The sequence below is a fragment of the Globicephala melas genome, chromosome 10 (assembly GCF_963455315.2).
Source record: "Globicephala melas chromosome 10, mGloMel1.2, whole genome shotgun sequence".
In the NCBI taxonomy this organism is placed as follows: domain Eukaryota; kingdom Metazoa; phylum Chordata; class Mammalia; order Artiodactyla; family Delphinidae; genus Globicephala; species Globicephala melas.
The window spans coordinates 63,922,424-63,939,509 of NC_083323.1; the positions used below are offsets into that span (position 1 = coordinate 63,922,424).

General features: G+C 41.0%; 1 protein-coding gene across 1 annotated transcript; it reads right to left on the bottom strand.

Moving 5' to 3' along the window:
- Positions 1-1,858: 1,858 nt before the first annotated feature.
- On the bottom strand, positions 1,859-2,674 carry H1-7 (H1.7 linker histone). The gene has a single exon (XM_030835016.1). The coding sequence runs from the start codon at positions 2,672-2,674 to the stop codon at positions 1,859-1,861; it is 816 nt and encodes a 271-aa protein (XP_030690876.1).
- Positions 2,675-17,086: the final 14,412 nt, after the last annotated feature.

Genomic DNA, 17,086 nt, shown 5'->3' on the forward strand with positions numbered 1-17,086 from the left:
CTAAAGCTTATCAATGAAAAATAATCTGAAATGACCATTGTTAGCTATGTAAGTTATATAAGTCTGGCACTTAATAAATTTGATAAGTTTACTGAGTGAATGAAGTTTGCTTAAATGAAGAAATCATCATAATACAAACAGAAGCATGAAGATTCTTAGGAAATCTAGAAAACAAATTGTTGTCAGTGTCCTTCCCATCCTAACTTAGGGGAAAAGGATTTCTAATTCCAGACCATCTTGTTCTTTAGGTAAAAACATCCTGGGACTATGAAGGAGCAATACATCTGGCTATCATAAGAGCATTTGATTAATTTTGTTCTGTGTTCAATAGACAATGTTTCTCATTATCTCTTTTCAGGTGTCTATTTTCTGACCGTTTGCTTCATTCTGCCACTCACAGACAATTCAAGTGCACAATAAACCTAACTACAGCAGGGGCAGATTTCAAAGTTCAAATCATCTATTGATGAGATACACTGCAAGCATTTTGCTGTTACACTGTATAGGCTTAAAGCAGTGATTCCCATTTAAGGGTGTGAGAGTGAATATCAGCATCACTTAAGTCTGTTTGTTTTAAATACAAATCCTGTTCCCCCTTGTAGAAGATATCAGACTTTCCTGGGGAAAGACTGGTCAGGTATACTCTAAAAAAACACTGATGTTTACTTCCCTAGGCATCATTTCTGTGTCCTGTCATGGCCTATGGCCTGAGAACTACTCTTGCACTGTGCTTAAGCCCTGCTTTCAGAACCCAAAGAAATCGTACATTTGCTCCAATTTGGTATATAATGCTTAGTACATGTTGTTTTTTTAAGAAGAGCAAAGACCTAGCTATTCATTATTTAGCCTTCTCCGTCTTATATTTCTGATATGCATTCTGTATATCTTAATAGTTTCCTCTCTAGGAGCTATTACTTTCCCAGTTGATAATTCCCTTAATGCATTTTGTCAATCAAAGCATATACCATGATGTCTAAGTCCCTCTTATCATTTTGCTGACACTTAATATCACCTAAAATAATCCTAGTCCAATTCCAACTTTTTTTTACAGAGAAGGAAACCAAGACCATGAATGATTAAGTGAATAACTCAGCTAAGGTCAGAGTTGCAGAACTCTGACTAGAATCCTGGTCTCATTAAGTACTGATCCAGTGTAGTTTTCTGCTGTAGCACATTATCACTCCATCACAAATTAGTTATACTCATATTTAACTCTCTGTGATAAGCACCTACCATGTGTCAAGCCTTGTGCTAGCTTTCACACACACTGTTACTTAACTAAGGATTAACATATGAGACATATTTTCTAAGTTAAAACAATTATCAAATCAGGGCAAAAACTACCAACCCATTACAATCAATTTTGGGAGAAGGGATTTTTTCCTAAAAGGAATTTCAGGTAAGAACACTTTGGATCAGTGGGACCACTTAGCCTAAAGGCTGTCTATTCTTCTCTTGCCCCAGTGATGCCCACACTTCTCTCCTTACATGCCCGTCCCCCCAGAACTCAATATGTATTTGCTAGGGTATCTAACATTAATTCAACACTTCGTCTAATCCCATGAAGTTGCTGGCTTTCTTCTACCTGTTTTCTTTCCTTCTGAAAGGCATTTTCTTGACTCCTGCAACAGGAACCGAATCTCAACTCCTTTTTCTCTCTTCACCCGTCATGCTTCTGCTACAGGTCTCGCCTCAATACCCACCCTTTCCCTTCCAGGTGCGGCAGAGAGGAAACAGACACAATGTGGTGGAAAGGTCTTGTAAATAGTTTTGCCCATTTCAGTGAGTATGGAGCTGCTCTCATTGGAGCCTGCGGGGAAAGGCATCTGTGCCCGGAGGAAGGGAAGTTGCTCCCGCACTATGGATTCCTGGCTGCATTCTGAGGACCTTCAGATTTAATGGAAGTCTTTGTGCGAGCAGCCCTTGGGTCACGAGTCCTCCCCCGCCTATTCGAAGCCCTGTCGGTTTTAACGGAGGTTGGCTTCTGGATGGTACATTTCACCGGCTTCTCCGGGGCCTGTTTCTTTGCTTCCCTGGGCTTCGAGCGTGGCCTCTTCTTGTCTGGGGTCCTGGGCCTGATGTCTTCCTTCTCGGTCCGTCCTCTCCCCTCGTCCACTGCCTTGGCCCTCCCTTCCTCCTTGGCTCTGGAACTCACCGGTTCCCTGGCCCTTGGCCTTAGCCTCCTCATCCTCATGTCTGCCCTCAAGCTCTGTCTCCACACTTCCTGGGCCTTCTTGGCCGCCCTGCGTCTCCCGCAGCGCCTGCGTGGGCTCCGCGTCCAGAGAAGGGTTCTCCTGGGCGAGCGGACACCCTCCTCCAAACTCTGGCGTCCCGGCTTTCTCTTCGACTTCATAATCTTCCAGACCCTGAAGCAGCCGGCGGCGTCGCTGCCGCTGACCCGGAGGAGGGTGCCCTTCACACGAGATCCGGACCCTTCGTGCAAGTGGTGGCCGCAGTTCCTGCTCACTCTGTAGCCGGCATTTCTGAGCTCCTTTTTGAGAGCTGCCAGAGTCAGCCCTTTGTGTGCAGCGATGGCTTGGAGCAACAGCTGGGACACTTTGAGCACGGAGAGCGGGCCCCGCCTCGGCGGTCCCCCGAGGACGTTTTCCGTGGTCTGCTGGGTTTTAACGTCAGCACCTTGGGATTCGCCCATGGTCTCGGCCCCCTCAGCCATGGCCCCGCTCCCACTTCCGCGGGGCCGCTGGCTTTGGACCTCACTCACCAAGGTGTGAGCTAAGGCTGAGGCTGGCTGGGCCACGTCACAAAGGCAGGTACATCATGTCCTAGTAAGAGGGCGGCAGATTCCAACCAGGTAGCGGGTCTTTCTCACTTTGAATAGCCAATCAGACGCCACTTCCTTCTAGGTCTAAACCAATCCGGATTTTCAGAGCCTATGCAGACCTAAAGAATCACCTTCATAATGTCCAGGGTTTTGTTTCCTGCTCTTATGTTCATACTTCTCATTGATCTTGATCTCAGCTGCTTTCTGAAGGTCACTATTTTTCCTGTGGTCCTGCACGCCATCTACCCACATTCTCCAAAGTGAGAGAAGTTGCTCCCAACCATCCACAAGTAATACGATGCCTTCAGAAAGTAGGTGTAGTAGTCTATAAAACACAACCCGGCCGAGAAACTCCCACCTTTAGGTCCCACCAGATAGATACATGCAGTCATATCTCCCTGACTCTCTGCACGGTCGATTTTTTGCAAGACTATGAAACAAAGGAAGAACCCACTGTGGTCCCTCTATCCTAAACATAATTCCCACACCTAGGAAGTTCAGATGCTTCATTTAATTGGATTGGAACAATCCAGATTCCAAATAGCCTAAGAACATTGGTCTAATCATTATTCTCCGAACAGACTTTGTGCTTTTCTGCTTCTTGTCCTGATTGCCTATCCCTTCCCTGTCTAGATAAATCCTGCTCATCTTTCAAAGTCCTACTAAATGCTTCCTTCACTGAAGCCTCCTCAGACTCTTTCAGTCAAATAATTTCTCTCCTTTTAACTCCCACAATTACTTCTGCAATCCTATACTGTTTTTTCTTTATCTTAAATTAATTTGGTATTAGATGGTACAATGTGGCACAATATTTAAAAAAAGAAAAAAACCTGCACCTGGAAAATATGGATACATATCCTAGCTCTTTAATAGCCATATGACATTAATAATCCCTTAATATTTTTGAATCCTACTTGTTTATCTAAAAAAAAAAAATAAAAAGGCTTAATAATCCCTTCCTACCAATATCACAGAATTATTGCAACGATTCAAAAGAGGTGATGGTAGATAACAAAGGGCTACTCAAATATAAAGCATAAAATTAGCATAAAGTTATTTTACTCTGAATGTTAATGTCTTTCCAACTAAATAAAAAGGTCCTTGAGAGTCAGACAGTCTTTGAATTTCTATGCCCCATGCTGTACCTAACACTATCCTTCATTATATATAGCAGGCATTTGATTGAGTCTGCTTAAGTTCCTTGCTGGTGAGGAGGCTTTCTCTGGATTCAGCAGGAAACTCCCAGAAAATCAGGAGAAAAGAGCAGGATGAATTTCAAAGGACTGGAAATGAAGGCAACCAAGGAAGCCAGTTGCTCAAGGACCTCTTATTCTGGACACAGTTTAGCTGGGAATAATTCAAAGAATACCTCAAATTGCAAAGCATATCATACTTTTCCAGAGAACATTCACGTATAATCTGCAGTCATAGGCTAGACTGTGGCATTGTTTCTTCCAGGAATCAGAGTTCCAGGAAGTTGCTTAGACCAGTGCTTCTTAAACTTTAATGTGCACTTACTTCATAAAGTACAGATTCCAATACATTAGATCTGGGATGGATCCAGAGATTTTACCTTTCCAACAAGCTCCCAGGTAGTTCCTGGTTAAAACACAAGTGTTGGGGGGTGGGGGAGAGTAGACAATGAGAAGGGAAGTGGCAGGAGATGAGGCTGGAAAGGTGGGTTAGGGCCAAGGTGTGAAGGACAGATACAACAATAATGACACAGATGTCAGTGGTCACACAGTAGTACATGGTAGAGTTTGGATTTAAACCTAAGTCTACTTAATTCTAAGGCCTGAGCTCTTAAAACTACTATGCTAGGTTTCCTTTTCTCCAAGGTTGACCCTCCCCACCCCCTTATACATCTCCATTATAGACTAGAGGGAAGTTTATAATCACAGCTCAGAATCAAGAGTATCTATAAGCACTCACTGTACCTTCTCCCAATCTTTTAATCAGGGCAGAGTACTGTGACGCTGAGGATCTCCAGGGGCAGGGGCTAACACATCAGCACAGGGACAGTGCATCAAGGAAGAGTTGCCAGATGGAGAGGCAGAACCACATGGTGCTGATTTCTCCCATGTGTGGCTATTCTTCATGGTTGCATAGGCCAGTGGTCACAGGATGGGGCAACCATCAGAGAAAAAAAGAAACTAAAGCGTTTGCTTTGAGAATAGGAGGAAAGTCAATGAAGTCTGACCTTCAAATCAGCTGACTCCAGGTAAAAACAGGTTGGCTGCACATAATGGTATCATCACAAAAGAAAGACAAGAACCAGATCAAACAACCATGTTTATTGATACCCCTGTGATTAGAAAGGAGGCCAACTGGAAACCTTTGGGAGAGGTTGAAATCAAAGGAAAAGAAATACATGAAAAAATATCAAAAACACCTATGGCAAAAAAGAGCAAACATTTTGATTTATATATAACCATTCATTTCATATAGATTTCTGTATAAATATGCTGTAAGTAGTAGAGGAATAACCAAAAATGGGAGGTAGGAAACAAATGCCCCACCACCACTCAGCTGGTTCAGAGGGCAAGAAAGCCAGTTGACATTTTCCATAGCACCAATCCCTCCCTCTTTAGAATAAATCTACTTGCTAGCCCCCATTATCTGACACCCCAAAAGGAAAAGATACTTCAGGAAAAAATGATTTCTTCAGGAAAACAGTCAGTGCAAACCAACATCATACCCCCAATCAGGAATTACCAACCCCAGCTGCAGAAATATAAGACTGAACTATCCCTTCCAATTTTAATAGTCTATGATTACAAACTAGAAGTTATCACCTAGAGAGGACAGCACCACCCTGTTGTGAGAAAGAACAATAGCTCTTAATTTCTGGAAGTCCTGGGGGCTGGAGGTGGCAGGGGGTGGGGGGAGAGGAAAAAGTATACTTGGGAATAATGTCTGGTCATAATCCTTCTGCTTCAAGTTCCAGAGCAAGATCGTTTTGTCCTTGGTTGGAAACAAGACCCTTCCTCTAGGGTAGTCATGCCTCTATGAGGTGTCTATAGAGTATCTTCGTTGATTTAGACAATAAGCAACCTTTAATTACTATACTAAATTCTAAGAACATCAAGGTTTTATTAATCTCATTCCCTCATACAGAGTTATATAACTCTAACGTCACCAAGGAAAACTCCATGTCAGAGCACAGCAAAATTTAGTAGCACACTCTGATCTAACCTCAATCTATATCTCACTGCCCTTCCCTGATCCACAGGCCTGGGGTTCCCAGGGGCTAGGTCTTTCTGACTCAGTTCTCTTGCACTGATTTATCTCTCCCCAAACTGAATGACAGAAACCTGTTCAACAATCTATTACAACTGACCTTAAACTGCTAGCTCTTTTTTTGCAGAAGTAACTTGCCATCTCATTTTGTTTTATATTCTAAAACCCTTTTCCTCTCCTGAACTATTGTGCCTTCCACTTTAATGCAAAGAACCCCACAACAGTTATCTGAGCAAATAAGCCCACTAGTCCACTCATGGCTTTCGGGAGGACTAAAGTGGTTTCACAAAAAGGAATGCAAAGATAAAATATCAAGATTCCTTAAAAGCATGGAGACAGTCTGGCAATTGGACATTCATCATTTTAATCCTCAGCCCAACTGTTCAGAAGTGAGTACAGAGAATCTAGATCCAGGTGATCTTACTGGAGGACCAGGCAAACCTCTCAGCAATTAGCCTGCAGATATGAAGATCTGGTCTCCCTAACCCCTCCCAAGAAGCTCTAAGAATACCCATCCCCACATACATAAAATCTATATCCCCCCAAAAAATGACAGCAAGAAAGAAATATGGGCTTTGGTATTACTGAAATCTAACCCAAACAAAGATATGCTATACAAATTAAGCCTTTCATCCAAGGCTTATTAATAGTTAAGTCTTTCCATGAGTCTAAAATATGGGACATCTAAGAACTGTTCTACTACAGTCAGTTACATCTCAAGCTGAAAACCCATTTCTCTGAGGATTTATACTTTCAACATGAGGCTTGGGAAATCGTAAGACACAGTCATACTGCAGCCCCCCAATAGCACTACATCCTGGGGATCATTCAATTCTGTTATCATAATTCCCAGCCATCCACCCCTTTTCAAATTCCCAGAATATTGTACAAATGAAGCCGAAGCAGAAACAGAAATTTGCAAAGTAGCAATCATTTACCATGTATATGTTAACTCCTATAGTCCGAGAATTAAAACATATCATACCTACATGCCCAATTTGATATACCAATCCCACCATGAAGAACTTTATTTCTATCCTAATCTCTAAACACCTAAAGTTCCACAAAACTGAATTCACTTATTAAAAATTGCTTTTTTTTTCCATGCTAAAGAATACAGCCAAAAGCAGGCTTTATTTGCATTCCCATTTAACAATACACATTCTTGTATTATACTGTATAACTTCCCCCAATTTTTTCTTCAAAATTCCAGTTCTAAATGTTTCAATTCAAAAAACAATTCTCGGGCTTCCCTGGTGGCGCAGTGGTTGAGAGTCCGCCTGCCGATGCAGGGGACATGGGGTCGTGCCCCGGTCCAGGAAGATCCCACATGCCGTGGAGTGGCTGGGCCCGGGAGCCATGGCCGCTGAGCCTGCGCGTACGGAGCCTGTGCTCCACAACGGGAGAGGCCACAAGAGTGAGAGGCCCACGTACCGCAAAACAAACCAAAAAAACAATTCTCCATTTCCTGGGAAAATAATACCCAATTTTAAATTTTAACACAACTACTCTCCCATGGATTTTTGTCAGCCTTTGATCCATCTAGGGAAGAAGAGCTACTATTTATTGAAGGCCTATGGACCAGGCATTACAATTAGTTATAAATTATCACTAATTCTTTCAACAACACTGACAAGTGGATAATATTATTCACATTTACAGATGAGAAGGTAAATGGTGTATAAAAGAAAAATTTCAGAATGAGAATTCTCCACATCTCACAAGTAAACCCAACAAGGATCTCAAATTTTCCTCTTCCACCTAGGGAAGAGAAATTGCAGCACCATCTCTCTTTTCTTATATCATTTCACTAATCAAAGCTTTGAACAAGCAGTACATATTCTCCTTTTCCTACCATAATTTCTACCATACTAGCTATTCCAGTTACCAGTTTATTGCCTCTCCACCAAATTCACCCTTTGTTGTGGGATATGTGAAAATGGATCTGGGCCTTTTAAATACTTTTCCTTTTCCAGCTGACATGATGTTAAGCCTTGTCAGTAGAGGGCACTGGAGAGACACTGCAGGAGGAAAGGGTTTTTCCTCCTTTACTCAACACAAGAAAATTCCTACTGGTGAGAAATGCTGTGAATGTAATTAATGTGGAAGATGTTTCAGTACTACTCTTAACTTTCTATGCATATGGGAATACATAATGAAGGGAAACCCTAAGAGTGTAAGAACTATAGGAAGGCCTTTGGTTATCACTCATCCCTTTGGATACATATGAGAATTCACACTAGAATAGAACACTATGAACGTAAGTGTGTTTTTGAGTCTTTAGCATTAGATCTGTCCCTGGAGGGCATGAGAATTCATACTGGGGACAATCCCTATAAATGTAATTGATATGGAAAGGCTTTCAGTGTAAATTCTACCTGCACTGCACACATAAGACTGGTGAGAAACTCTATGAATGCCATGATTGTGGAACAATCTTCAGGAAGCACTCATGAGAACTCACACCTGAGAAAACCCTATGCTTATAATCAATATGAAAAATCCTTCAGGAGTAGCTTTTCCCTTACTGTGTAAAACAGAACACAAAATGGAATTCACTGACTGTGGGAAAGCCTTCAGTGCTACTTCATCCCCTAGGAAACATGACAAACCACATCAGAGAAAAGCCCTATGAATGTAATCAGTAGAGAAAATCCTTCCACTGAAGTTCTTTGCTCACTGTGCATAAGAGAGTACTCAGTAGGGAGAATTCCTATGAATGCAATGAGTGTTGAAAAGCACTTATTGATCTTTCATCCCTTAGACAATCTAAGAGAATTCACACTGGACAGAAATCTTATGAATGTTACCAATGAGTAGGGGGCAATTTCTCTATCCTTAGGTAATGGATGAGCAGTCACACCATGGAGAAACACTTTGAATGTCATCAGTGTGAATGAGCCTTCTATTTTGCACAAGATAAATAACACAACAGGAATACATAAGGAATGTGTATCCCTCATCTTTTACACTGGAGAAAATTTCTTTAATGTAATTAGCAGGGCCAGGTTCTTGGGCATGTGACTAGTGCAGTCACACAGGGCTCCATGTGTGAAGTTTAATACTGAGGTTGCTATCTTAAAATTCTTAATAACTTTATTTTTGAATTTGTGTCTGGTAAGTGAAATTGTATGGGACAATTAAGCATGAGCTGGAAGCCTGGAAGCTCATGCATGGTTTTGCCTCATACCACCCCCTGCCTCTTGGGGACAAATTCTCTATATCAATATATATGAGAGTTCTGAAATTATTTTTACAGCTAAGTATTATACAAAAAGTCTCCTTTGACACTAATATACAAAAATATGCCAAAAAGAGGTGCAACTTTCTCTACAAATACTAAAAGAAATAAATACATGGACCTGTGGACCTAGGCTAGAAATCTGGATTATCTACCAATACTACAACTGCAAGACGGCTACAAACTTAACAGATTAAAGAACTAACTTTACAAAGCACTTAAACTGATTCAGAAGTTATACTATTAAAAACATAGAATTCTACTATTCATATTATGTGCTAGAGAATCATTTATCTAGCATAAACTGACACAAAACAGCACATGTTGGAAACAAATCTCACATATTTCAATCCCCACCCTCATCACCACCAGAAGTAGTTTTATCCTTCAACAACTACACTGCTCTTCTAAAACAACAGATATGATGGTCCAACACTCAAGGATAACTCCAACTTGAAATCAACCCAAAGTTTTCATATATAAAATACTTGGCAAGCTTTTCCTCTTACACTGGATTCCTGTTGGCCTATCAGATTCCACCTTTCATAGATTTCAGGAAAACCGAGATACTCTTTCTTTGCCACTCATTTCCAATTTCCCTTATTGGATGCTTGGGAAACATTCCCCTTTATAGTTCCTGTCCCACTTTCTTACATGCTTCCTCCTTCAACCATCAAAAGAGTAAAAGTTATGGTTTAAACTTATTTTTTAACTATTTTTAAAACCAATAGGGAAAAAGCCTCTAGGGTCTCTGTCAATAAAGTATGTTTAAACATTAGCAAAAAAATTAGGTTTCAAGATTAGTATCCAAAGGCCTTAATTATCCAAAAGAGGGTAAAATCACATTCATTTCATATATCAGAATTCTAAAATATGACTTTCCAGAAGAAAAGGACCAGGCTACAGATAAAATACCTAGTCTGCTGAGAACTATTATTTCGGCACTTTAAGAACTTTCAGATACAGCTGCTCCTTTTTCCTAATCTACTAGTTGCTTTTATCAAGCGATTCTTCATATGTTCCTCACCTGTGTCCTTTCGCCAGGATTCAGTTGCCTTAAGATCCTTAAGATACAGTACCAAGTCTCTTTGTGCCTGTAGCTGGATAAGGTTGAAGAAGGCACCTTGAGTCCTAAAAAATTGAAACAATATGTTAGATAAACTAATTCTGCCCTGTCTGCAGCCTCTGAACTTCAACAGTTATTTTTCTTTTCAAATAATATTTATATCCTATTTTTCTGATTCATATAGGTGCATTATTAAGAATGTGGAAAATACAAAAAGTGCTACAGATAAATAAATAAATAGGGGCTTCCCTGGTGGCGCAGTGGTTAAGAATCCGCCTGCCAATGCAGGTGACACAGGTTCAAGCCCTGGTCCAGGAAGATCCCACATGCTGCAGAGCAACTAAGCCTGTGCGCCACAACTACTGAGCCTGCGCTCTACAGCTCGCATGCCACAACTACTGAGCCCACGTGTCACAACTACTGAAGCCCGCACGCCTAGAGCCCGTGCTCCTCAACAAAAGAAGTCACCGCAATCAGAAGCCCGCGCACCGCAACGAAGAGTAGCCCCTGCTCGCCGCAACCAGAGAAAGCCTGTGCGCAGCAACGAGGACCCAATGCAGACAAAAATAAAAATAAAAAATAAATAAATTTATAAAAATAGATAAATAAATAAGAGTATTCCTAAAGGAGCCTTAAAAATGAAAGCATCTACTCTGAAGAAGTTAGGGTAGGCCTTTTTTAGAAAGAGAAAATTAAGGACAGGGAAAGAATGCCCAAATAAATTAAGACTCCAAGGAGGACTGCTCCTCCCGTGGTCACAAAGATGTAGGGGTTTTCAATCCATAAAAGACAGGGAAATTTTCTCAAAGAAAATTTGAGAAATTTTCTCAAAAAAGTGAATCTTCCTCCTGTTCGCTTTACCCGCACTGATTACATAATGAATCTCCATCTGCCTCTTCCATTCCTTCCACAGTTGTTTATCATTTATACATTCTCAAAGGCATAAACTAGCAGTAACACTGGGAGTTAATTTTAATAACACTACTTGTCAAAACTTGCTGATGGGCAGGAGAATGAGGTAAAGAGAAAGCGTGAGTGCTCAAGGCCACTACAAGCACGCTAAATGGAGAGCCTGTAGTGGGAAAGAACATCAAAAAACCGTCAGAAAACCTCCATTAACGGGTCTTCTAAAACCCGGTTTCAAAAATTCTTAATCTTTCTCACCTCCAGAAGCGAGGGGTCACAACAGGAAGTCCTGTGAGTGATGTAGGCAGAAGGCTTGCCAGGGAGGTTGCGGGGCCCTCAGGAGCTCAGAGTAATCCACATTAAAACGATGGTTTCCAGAAAACCTTCAGAGAGAGGGTAGAACCTCCCGGAGCTGCCCCGCCCACAGAGGAAGGTAACCCAGTGCCTTGAGGACCGGGAAACCATGCGCCCAATAGCAGTGAAGTCCAGTAATTAGGGCAGTGCTTCCCCTCCCAGGATCCACCCCCTCCCCAAAGGTGGGGGGGGGGCAGGGAAGCAAACGTTGGCCAATGAGAGCAGCTTTCCCCTGGCTCCGCCCCTGCTGTGTTCCCACCCTTTGCTCCGAGGCGGTAGGTAGGAGGCGCCTCAGAGCCTAGAACGGGAATTGTGAAGGGAATTGGTAACCGCTGGCGAAGAGCACGTGCCGAGAGGGATACCCGGAGCAAAAAAAAAGACGAACAGTTAAGGCGTGAAAAGTCTCTATTAGGGTAAGGCCAAAGAGCAAAAGGAACGCAGAGAACAAAGGTTACTTCGCTAGGCCGGGGAGAGGAACACGCTGGCCAAGTGGACAGCTCAGGAGACTCCTGAGGTGAGGAAGAGTTGCTTATCAAAGGACTAGGCTGGGCAGAGAAAAGGAAACAAGGCATTTAGTCAGAATGAATGGCGTGGGCAGAGCCAGGAGACGGCCTTTCCCCAGCGCTTAGAGATTTCTGAATAATTAACGAAAATACCCTTCCCCTTCCTGCGTTTCCTCCGCCTTTTGATGTTCTTTCCCACTACAGGCTCTCCATGTAGCGTGCTTGTAGTGGCCTTGAGCACGCAGGCTTTCTCTTTACCTCATTCTCCTGCCCATCAGCAAGTTTTGACAAGCAGTGTTATTAAAATTAACTCCCGTATTACTGCTAGTTTATGCCTTTGAGAATGTATAAATGATAAACAAGATACTTGTAAATATACCTTCAGGAGAATTTTGGTTTTTTTGTCATGCTGGGAACTAATTCTCAAACTATACATATTAGAATCACTTGAAGAGCCTGTTAAAAAAACATTGCTGGGTCCTACTCCAGAAGTTTCTGGTTTAGTATATTTAGTGTTAGGCCCAAGAATTTGCATTTTGTTTGTTTTTATATAATTAACATATAGCATTATATGAGTTTCAGGTGTACAACATAGTGATTCTATATTTGTATATATTGTCTAGTTACCATATATATATATAGTTACAAAATTGTTTTTCTTATAATGAGAACTTTTAAGATCTACTCTTAGCAACTTTCAAATATGCAATGCAGTATAATTAACTCTAGTCACCATGCTGTACATTACAACCCCATGCCTTAGCTATTTTATAACTGGAAATTTGCACATTTTGACCCCCTTCACTTATTTCACCCACCCGCACCCCCCACTTCTGGCAACCACCAGTCTGTTCTCTGTATCTATGAGCTTGTGCTTTTTTTTTAGATTCCATAGATAAGTGAGCTCATATGGTGTTTATCTTTCTCTGTCTGAGCATAATACTTCCACATCCATGCTTGTTGTCGCAAATGGCAAGATTTCATTTCATTACTCAGCCATAAAAGGCTGAGTAATATGCCATTGTGTGTGTGTGTGTGTGTGTGTACACATGTACATACCTCATCTTCTTTATCCATTCACCTGTTGATGGGCACTTAGGTTGCTTCCATATCTTGCCTATTGTAAATAAAGCTGTGATGAAATTAGAGGTGCATATATCTTTTCTAATTAGTGTTTTTGTTTTCTTCAGATTAATTTCTAGGAGTGGTATTGCTGGAACATATGGTAGTTCTAGTTTTAATTTTTGAGGAACCTCCATACTGTTTTCCATAGTGGCTGCACCAATTTACAATACCAACAGCAGCGCACGAGGGTTCCCTTTTCTCCATGTCCTTGCCAATACTCATTATTTCTTGTGTTTTTGGTAATAGCCACTCTGACAGGTGTGAGGTGATAGCTCATTGTGGTTTTGAGTTGTATTTCCCTGATGATTAGTGATGTTGGGCATTTTTTCTGTACCTGTTAGCCATCTTTATGTCTTAATAATTTGCATTTTTAATAAATTCCCGGCTGATGCTGTTGCTGTTCTGGGAACCACATTTTGAGAACTACTTGTCTAGCATATCTAATTGGTAAAATTTATTGAATTTCAGGCATTCTACTAAATGAGTGGTTTCGTTTACATGAAATTCTTATAAAAACTGTAACAGAGGGCTTCCCTGGTGGCGCACTGGTTGAGGGTCCGCCTGCCGTTGCAGGGGACACGGGTTCGTGCCCCGGTCCGGGAAGATCCCACCTGCCGCGGAGCGGCTGGGCCCGTGAGCCATGGCCGCTGAGCCTGCGCGTCCGGAGCCTGTGCTGCGCAACGGGAGAGGCCACAACAGTGAGAGGCCCGCGTACCGCAAAAAAACAAAACAAACAAAAAAAACAAAAAAACTGTAACAGATAGGGGTTAATATTTCTCTAACAGCAGAAGAAACCTGACTGAACATAATGACTGATATTATTCATTCTCAGAGAAGGCTACTGGAGTTTACAAAAAACACACCTCTCCACCTTCAGGCCAGCCACCAGCTTCACATTCTTTTCTGATCTAAAGAATAAACAGTCACAGAACACTATTGCCCTATGGTTTAAAATACCTGTGCAGATAAAGACAGGCATATACACTACTGGGACAGAATAGAGAGCCCAGAAATAAACCCTCCCATACACAGTCAAATGATTTTTTTTGTGTGTGTGCTGTACATGGGTCTCTCACTGTTGTGGCCTCTCCCGTTGCGGAGCACAGGCTCCGGACGTGCAGGCTCCAGACACACAGGCTCAGCGGCCATGGCTCACGGGCCCAGCCGACCCGCGGCATGTGGGATCCTCCCAGACCGGGGCACGAACCCATGTCCCCTGCATCGGCAGGCGGACTCTCAGCCACTGCGCCACCAGGGAAGCCCCAGTCAAATGATTTTTGATAAGGGTGCCAAGATCATTGACTAGAGAAGGATAGTCTTTAAACAAATAGTGCCGGTAAAACTGTATATCTACATGCAAAAGAATGAAGGTGGACCTTTACCTAATACCATATACAAAAACTAATTCAAAATGGATCAAGGACCCAGATGTAAGACCTAAAATAATAAAACTCTTAGAAGAAAACATAGGACCAAAGCTTCACAACATTGGACTTGGTAATGATTTATTGGATATGACACCAAAGGCATGTAACAAAAGAATAGACAAATTGGACTTACAAAAACTTTTTAAATTTGTACGTCAAAAACCACTATCCACAGAGTAAAAAGGCAACCTACAGAATGGGACAAAATATTTTCAAATCGTATATCTGATAAAGGATTAATATCCAGAATATACAGAGAACTCCTAAAATTCAACAACAAAAAAGCGAACAGCCTGATTCAAAAATGGGCAAAGGACTTGAATAGACTTTTCTTCATAGAACATATAGGAATGGCCAATAAGCACATGAAAAGATGGTCAACATCACTAAGAATTGGGGAAATGCAAATCAAAACTGCAATGAGATACAGCCTCACACCCATTAGGGTGGCTACTGCTGAAAACAAACAAACAGAAAACAAGTGATGTGGAAAAATTGGAGCCCTTGTGCTCTGTTAGTGGGAATATAAAATGGTATAGCTGCTATGGAAAACAGTATTGTTCTTCAAAAAATTAAAAATAGAATTACCATATGATCCAGCAATTCCACTTTTGTGTATATATCCAAAAGAATTGAAAGCAGGGTCTCAAAGAGATAGTTGTATACCCGTGTTCATAGCAGCATTATTCATAATAGCTAAAACATGGAAGCAATCCAAATGTTCATTGATAATAAATGGATAAGCAAAATGTGGTATATATATCTAATGAATATTTTTCACCCATAAACAGGAAGGCAATTCTGACATATGCTGCAACATGGATGAACCTTGAGGACATTATGCTAAATGGAATAAGCCAGTAACAAAAAGACAAATACCATATGATTCCGCTTATTTGAGGTACTTATTAGAGTTGTCAAAATCATAGACAGAAAGTAGAATGGTGGTTGCCAGGGGTGAGTGGGAGGGGAGAATGGGGAGTTATTGTTTATAGGTATAGAGTTTCAGTTTTACAAGATGAAAAAGTTATGGGGTTGGATGGTGGTGATGGCTGCACAGTAATGTGAATGAATGTATATATAATACCACTCAACTGTACACTTAAAAATGGTTAAGATGGTAAACTTTATGTTATGTATATTTTAACACAGTAAAAAACATTTGTTTACATACCTTTGCTGAACTGTGTTCCCTAGGAGAGTAGCTTTGGGCAAATTATTTCACCTCTCCAAGCCTAGGTATCCTCAAAATGAGCAGGTTGACTACAGCAGTGAGACCATCAGGAACCCTAACTTGTTACTATTTTTCCTCCTTGAGTCTCATGCTTTGAAAGATTCTGTCTTGTAAGGTACATACCATATTTATTAAGAAACTGTTTTCTATTTCTTATTAATTAAAGAAATTTTTGTTTCTGATTAGCATAAGATAAACATGATTGCCACCCTGAGTTGCTATGTCAGTCAAAACCAAAAAACAAGGTTTGATTTATCATGCACAGACTTAGCTATGTGATTTCTATGAGAACATTTGAAATATTGAAAATTGTTTATGAATTCCTACAGATTTGGAGACCACAGGCTTGACATCCCAGAAATGTTTGATTTTCAAGGTTATTCTTCCTAATACTATGATTCTCTGAAGGTCTGGCTTCCTATAGGCTTAGTGCTGACATAAGGTTATGGAAACTTGTACTACATCAATTATAATTGGCTTGACCAAGGCTTGAGTCTGTAGGATAATTCCATAGATATCTCTGTTTCTTTACTTTGGCCCAGAGATGAAATAGGAATGAGAAGTGAAAATGGAGTTCAGAAAAATGAAATTCAGTTTATATCAACACATTGCTTGGGATCTGGAGCCCAGTTCCAAGAGTCAGAGCACAAACTTCAGCCACAAAGCCTGGCTTGCACTGTTGTCATGCTTAAAAGCATAGACTTTGGAGTTGGGCCGACTTGGGTTTGAATCATAGCTCTGTCACTTATTTGCTGTGTGACCTTGGGGAAGGGACTTAAACCCTCTCAATTTCATCTACAAAATGTAGATATTTTGAGGAATAAATAAGGCTAATATTTCTAGAGCGCTCAGTGCTTTATAGACAGTGTTGTTATCATTTAAGAAAGCAAATACAGTAGTCTTTTACCTTAGCTCTTAATATCCTCCGTCTCATTCAACATGTGGAAATCATAAATTCTCCTCTACTTTGAGACCAGTTTCAAAATATACCTCTTCATGAAGTTGTTCTGATTTCCCTCAATATAATATAACCTTTGCTTCTGCTTAAAATTCAAGCATTTTGTGCCTCATTAGTGTGCTCCTTTTGTCCCTCAGTAGATTATAAGCTCCTTGGCACAAATACTTCCTAGAACCTAACACATTACCTTGCATATAATATAGGGTCAATACATGTCTAGTGGAATTTATCACCAGTTACTTTTATATTT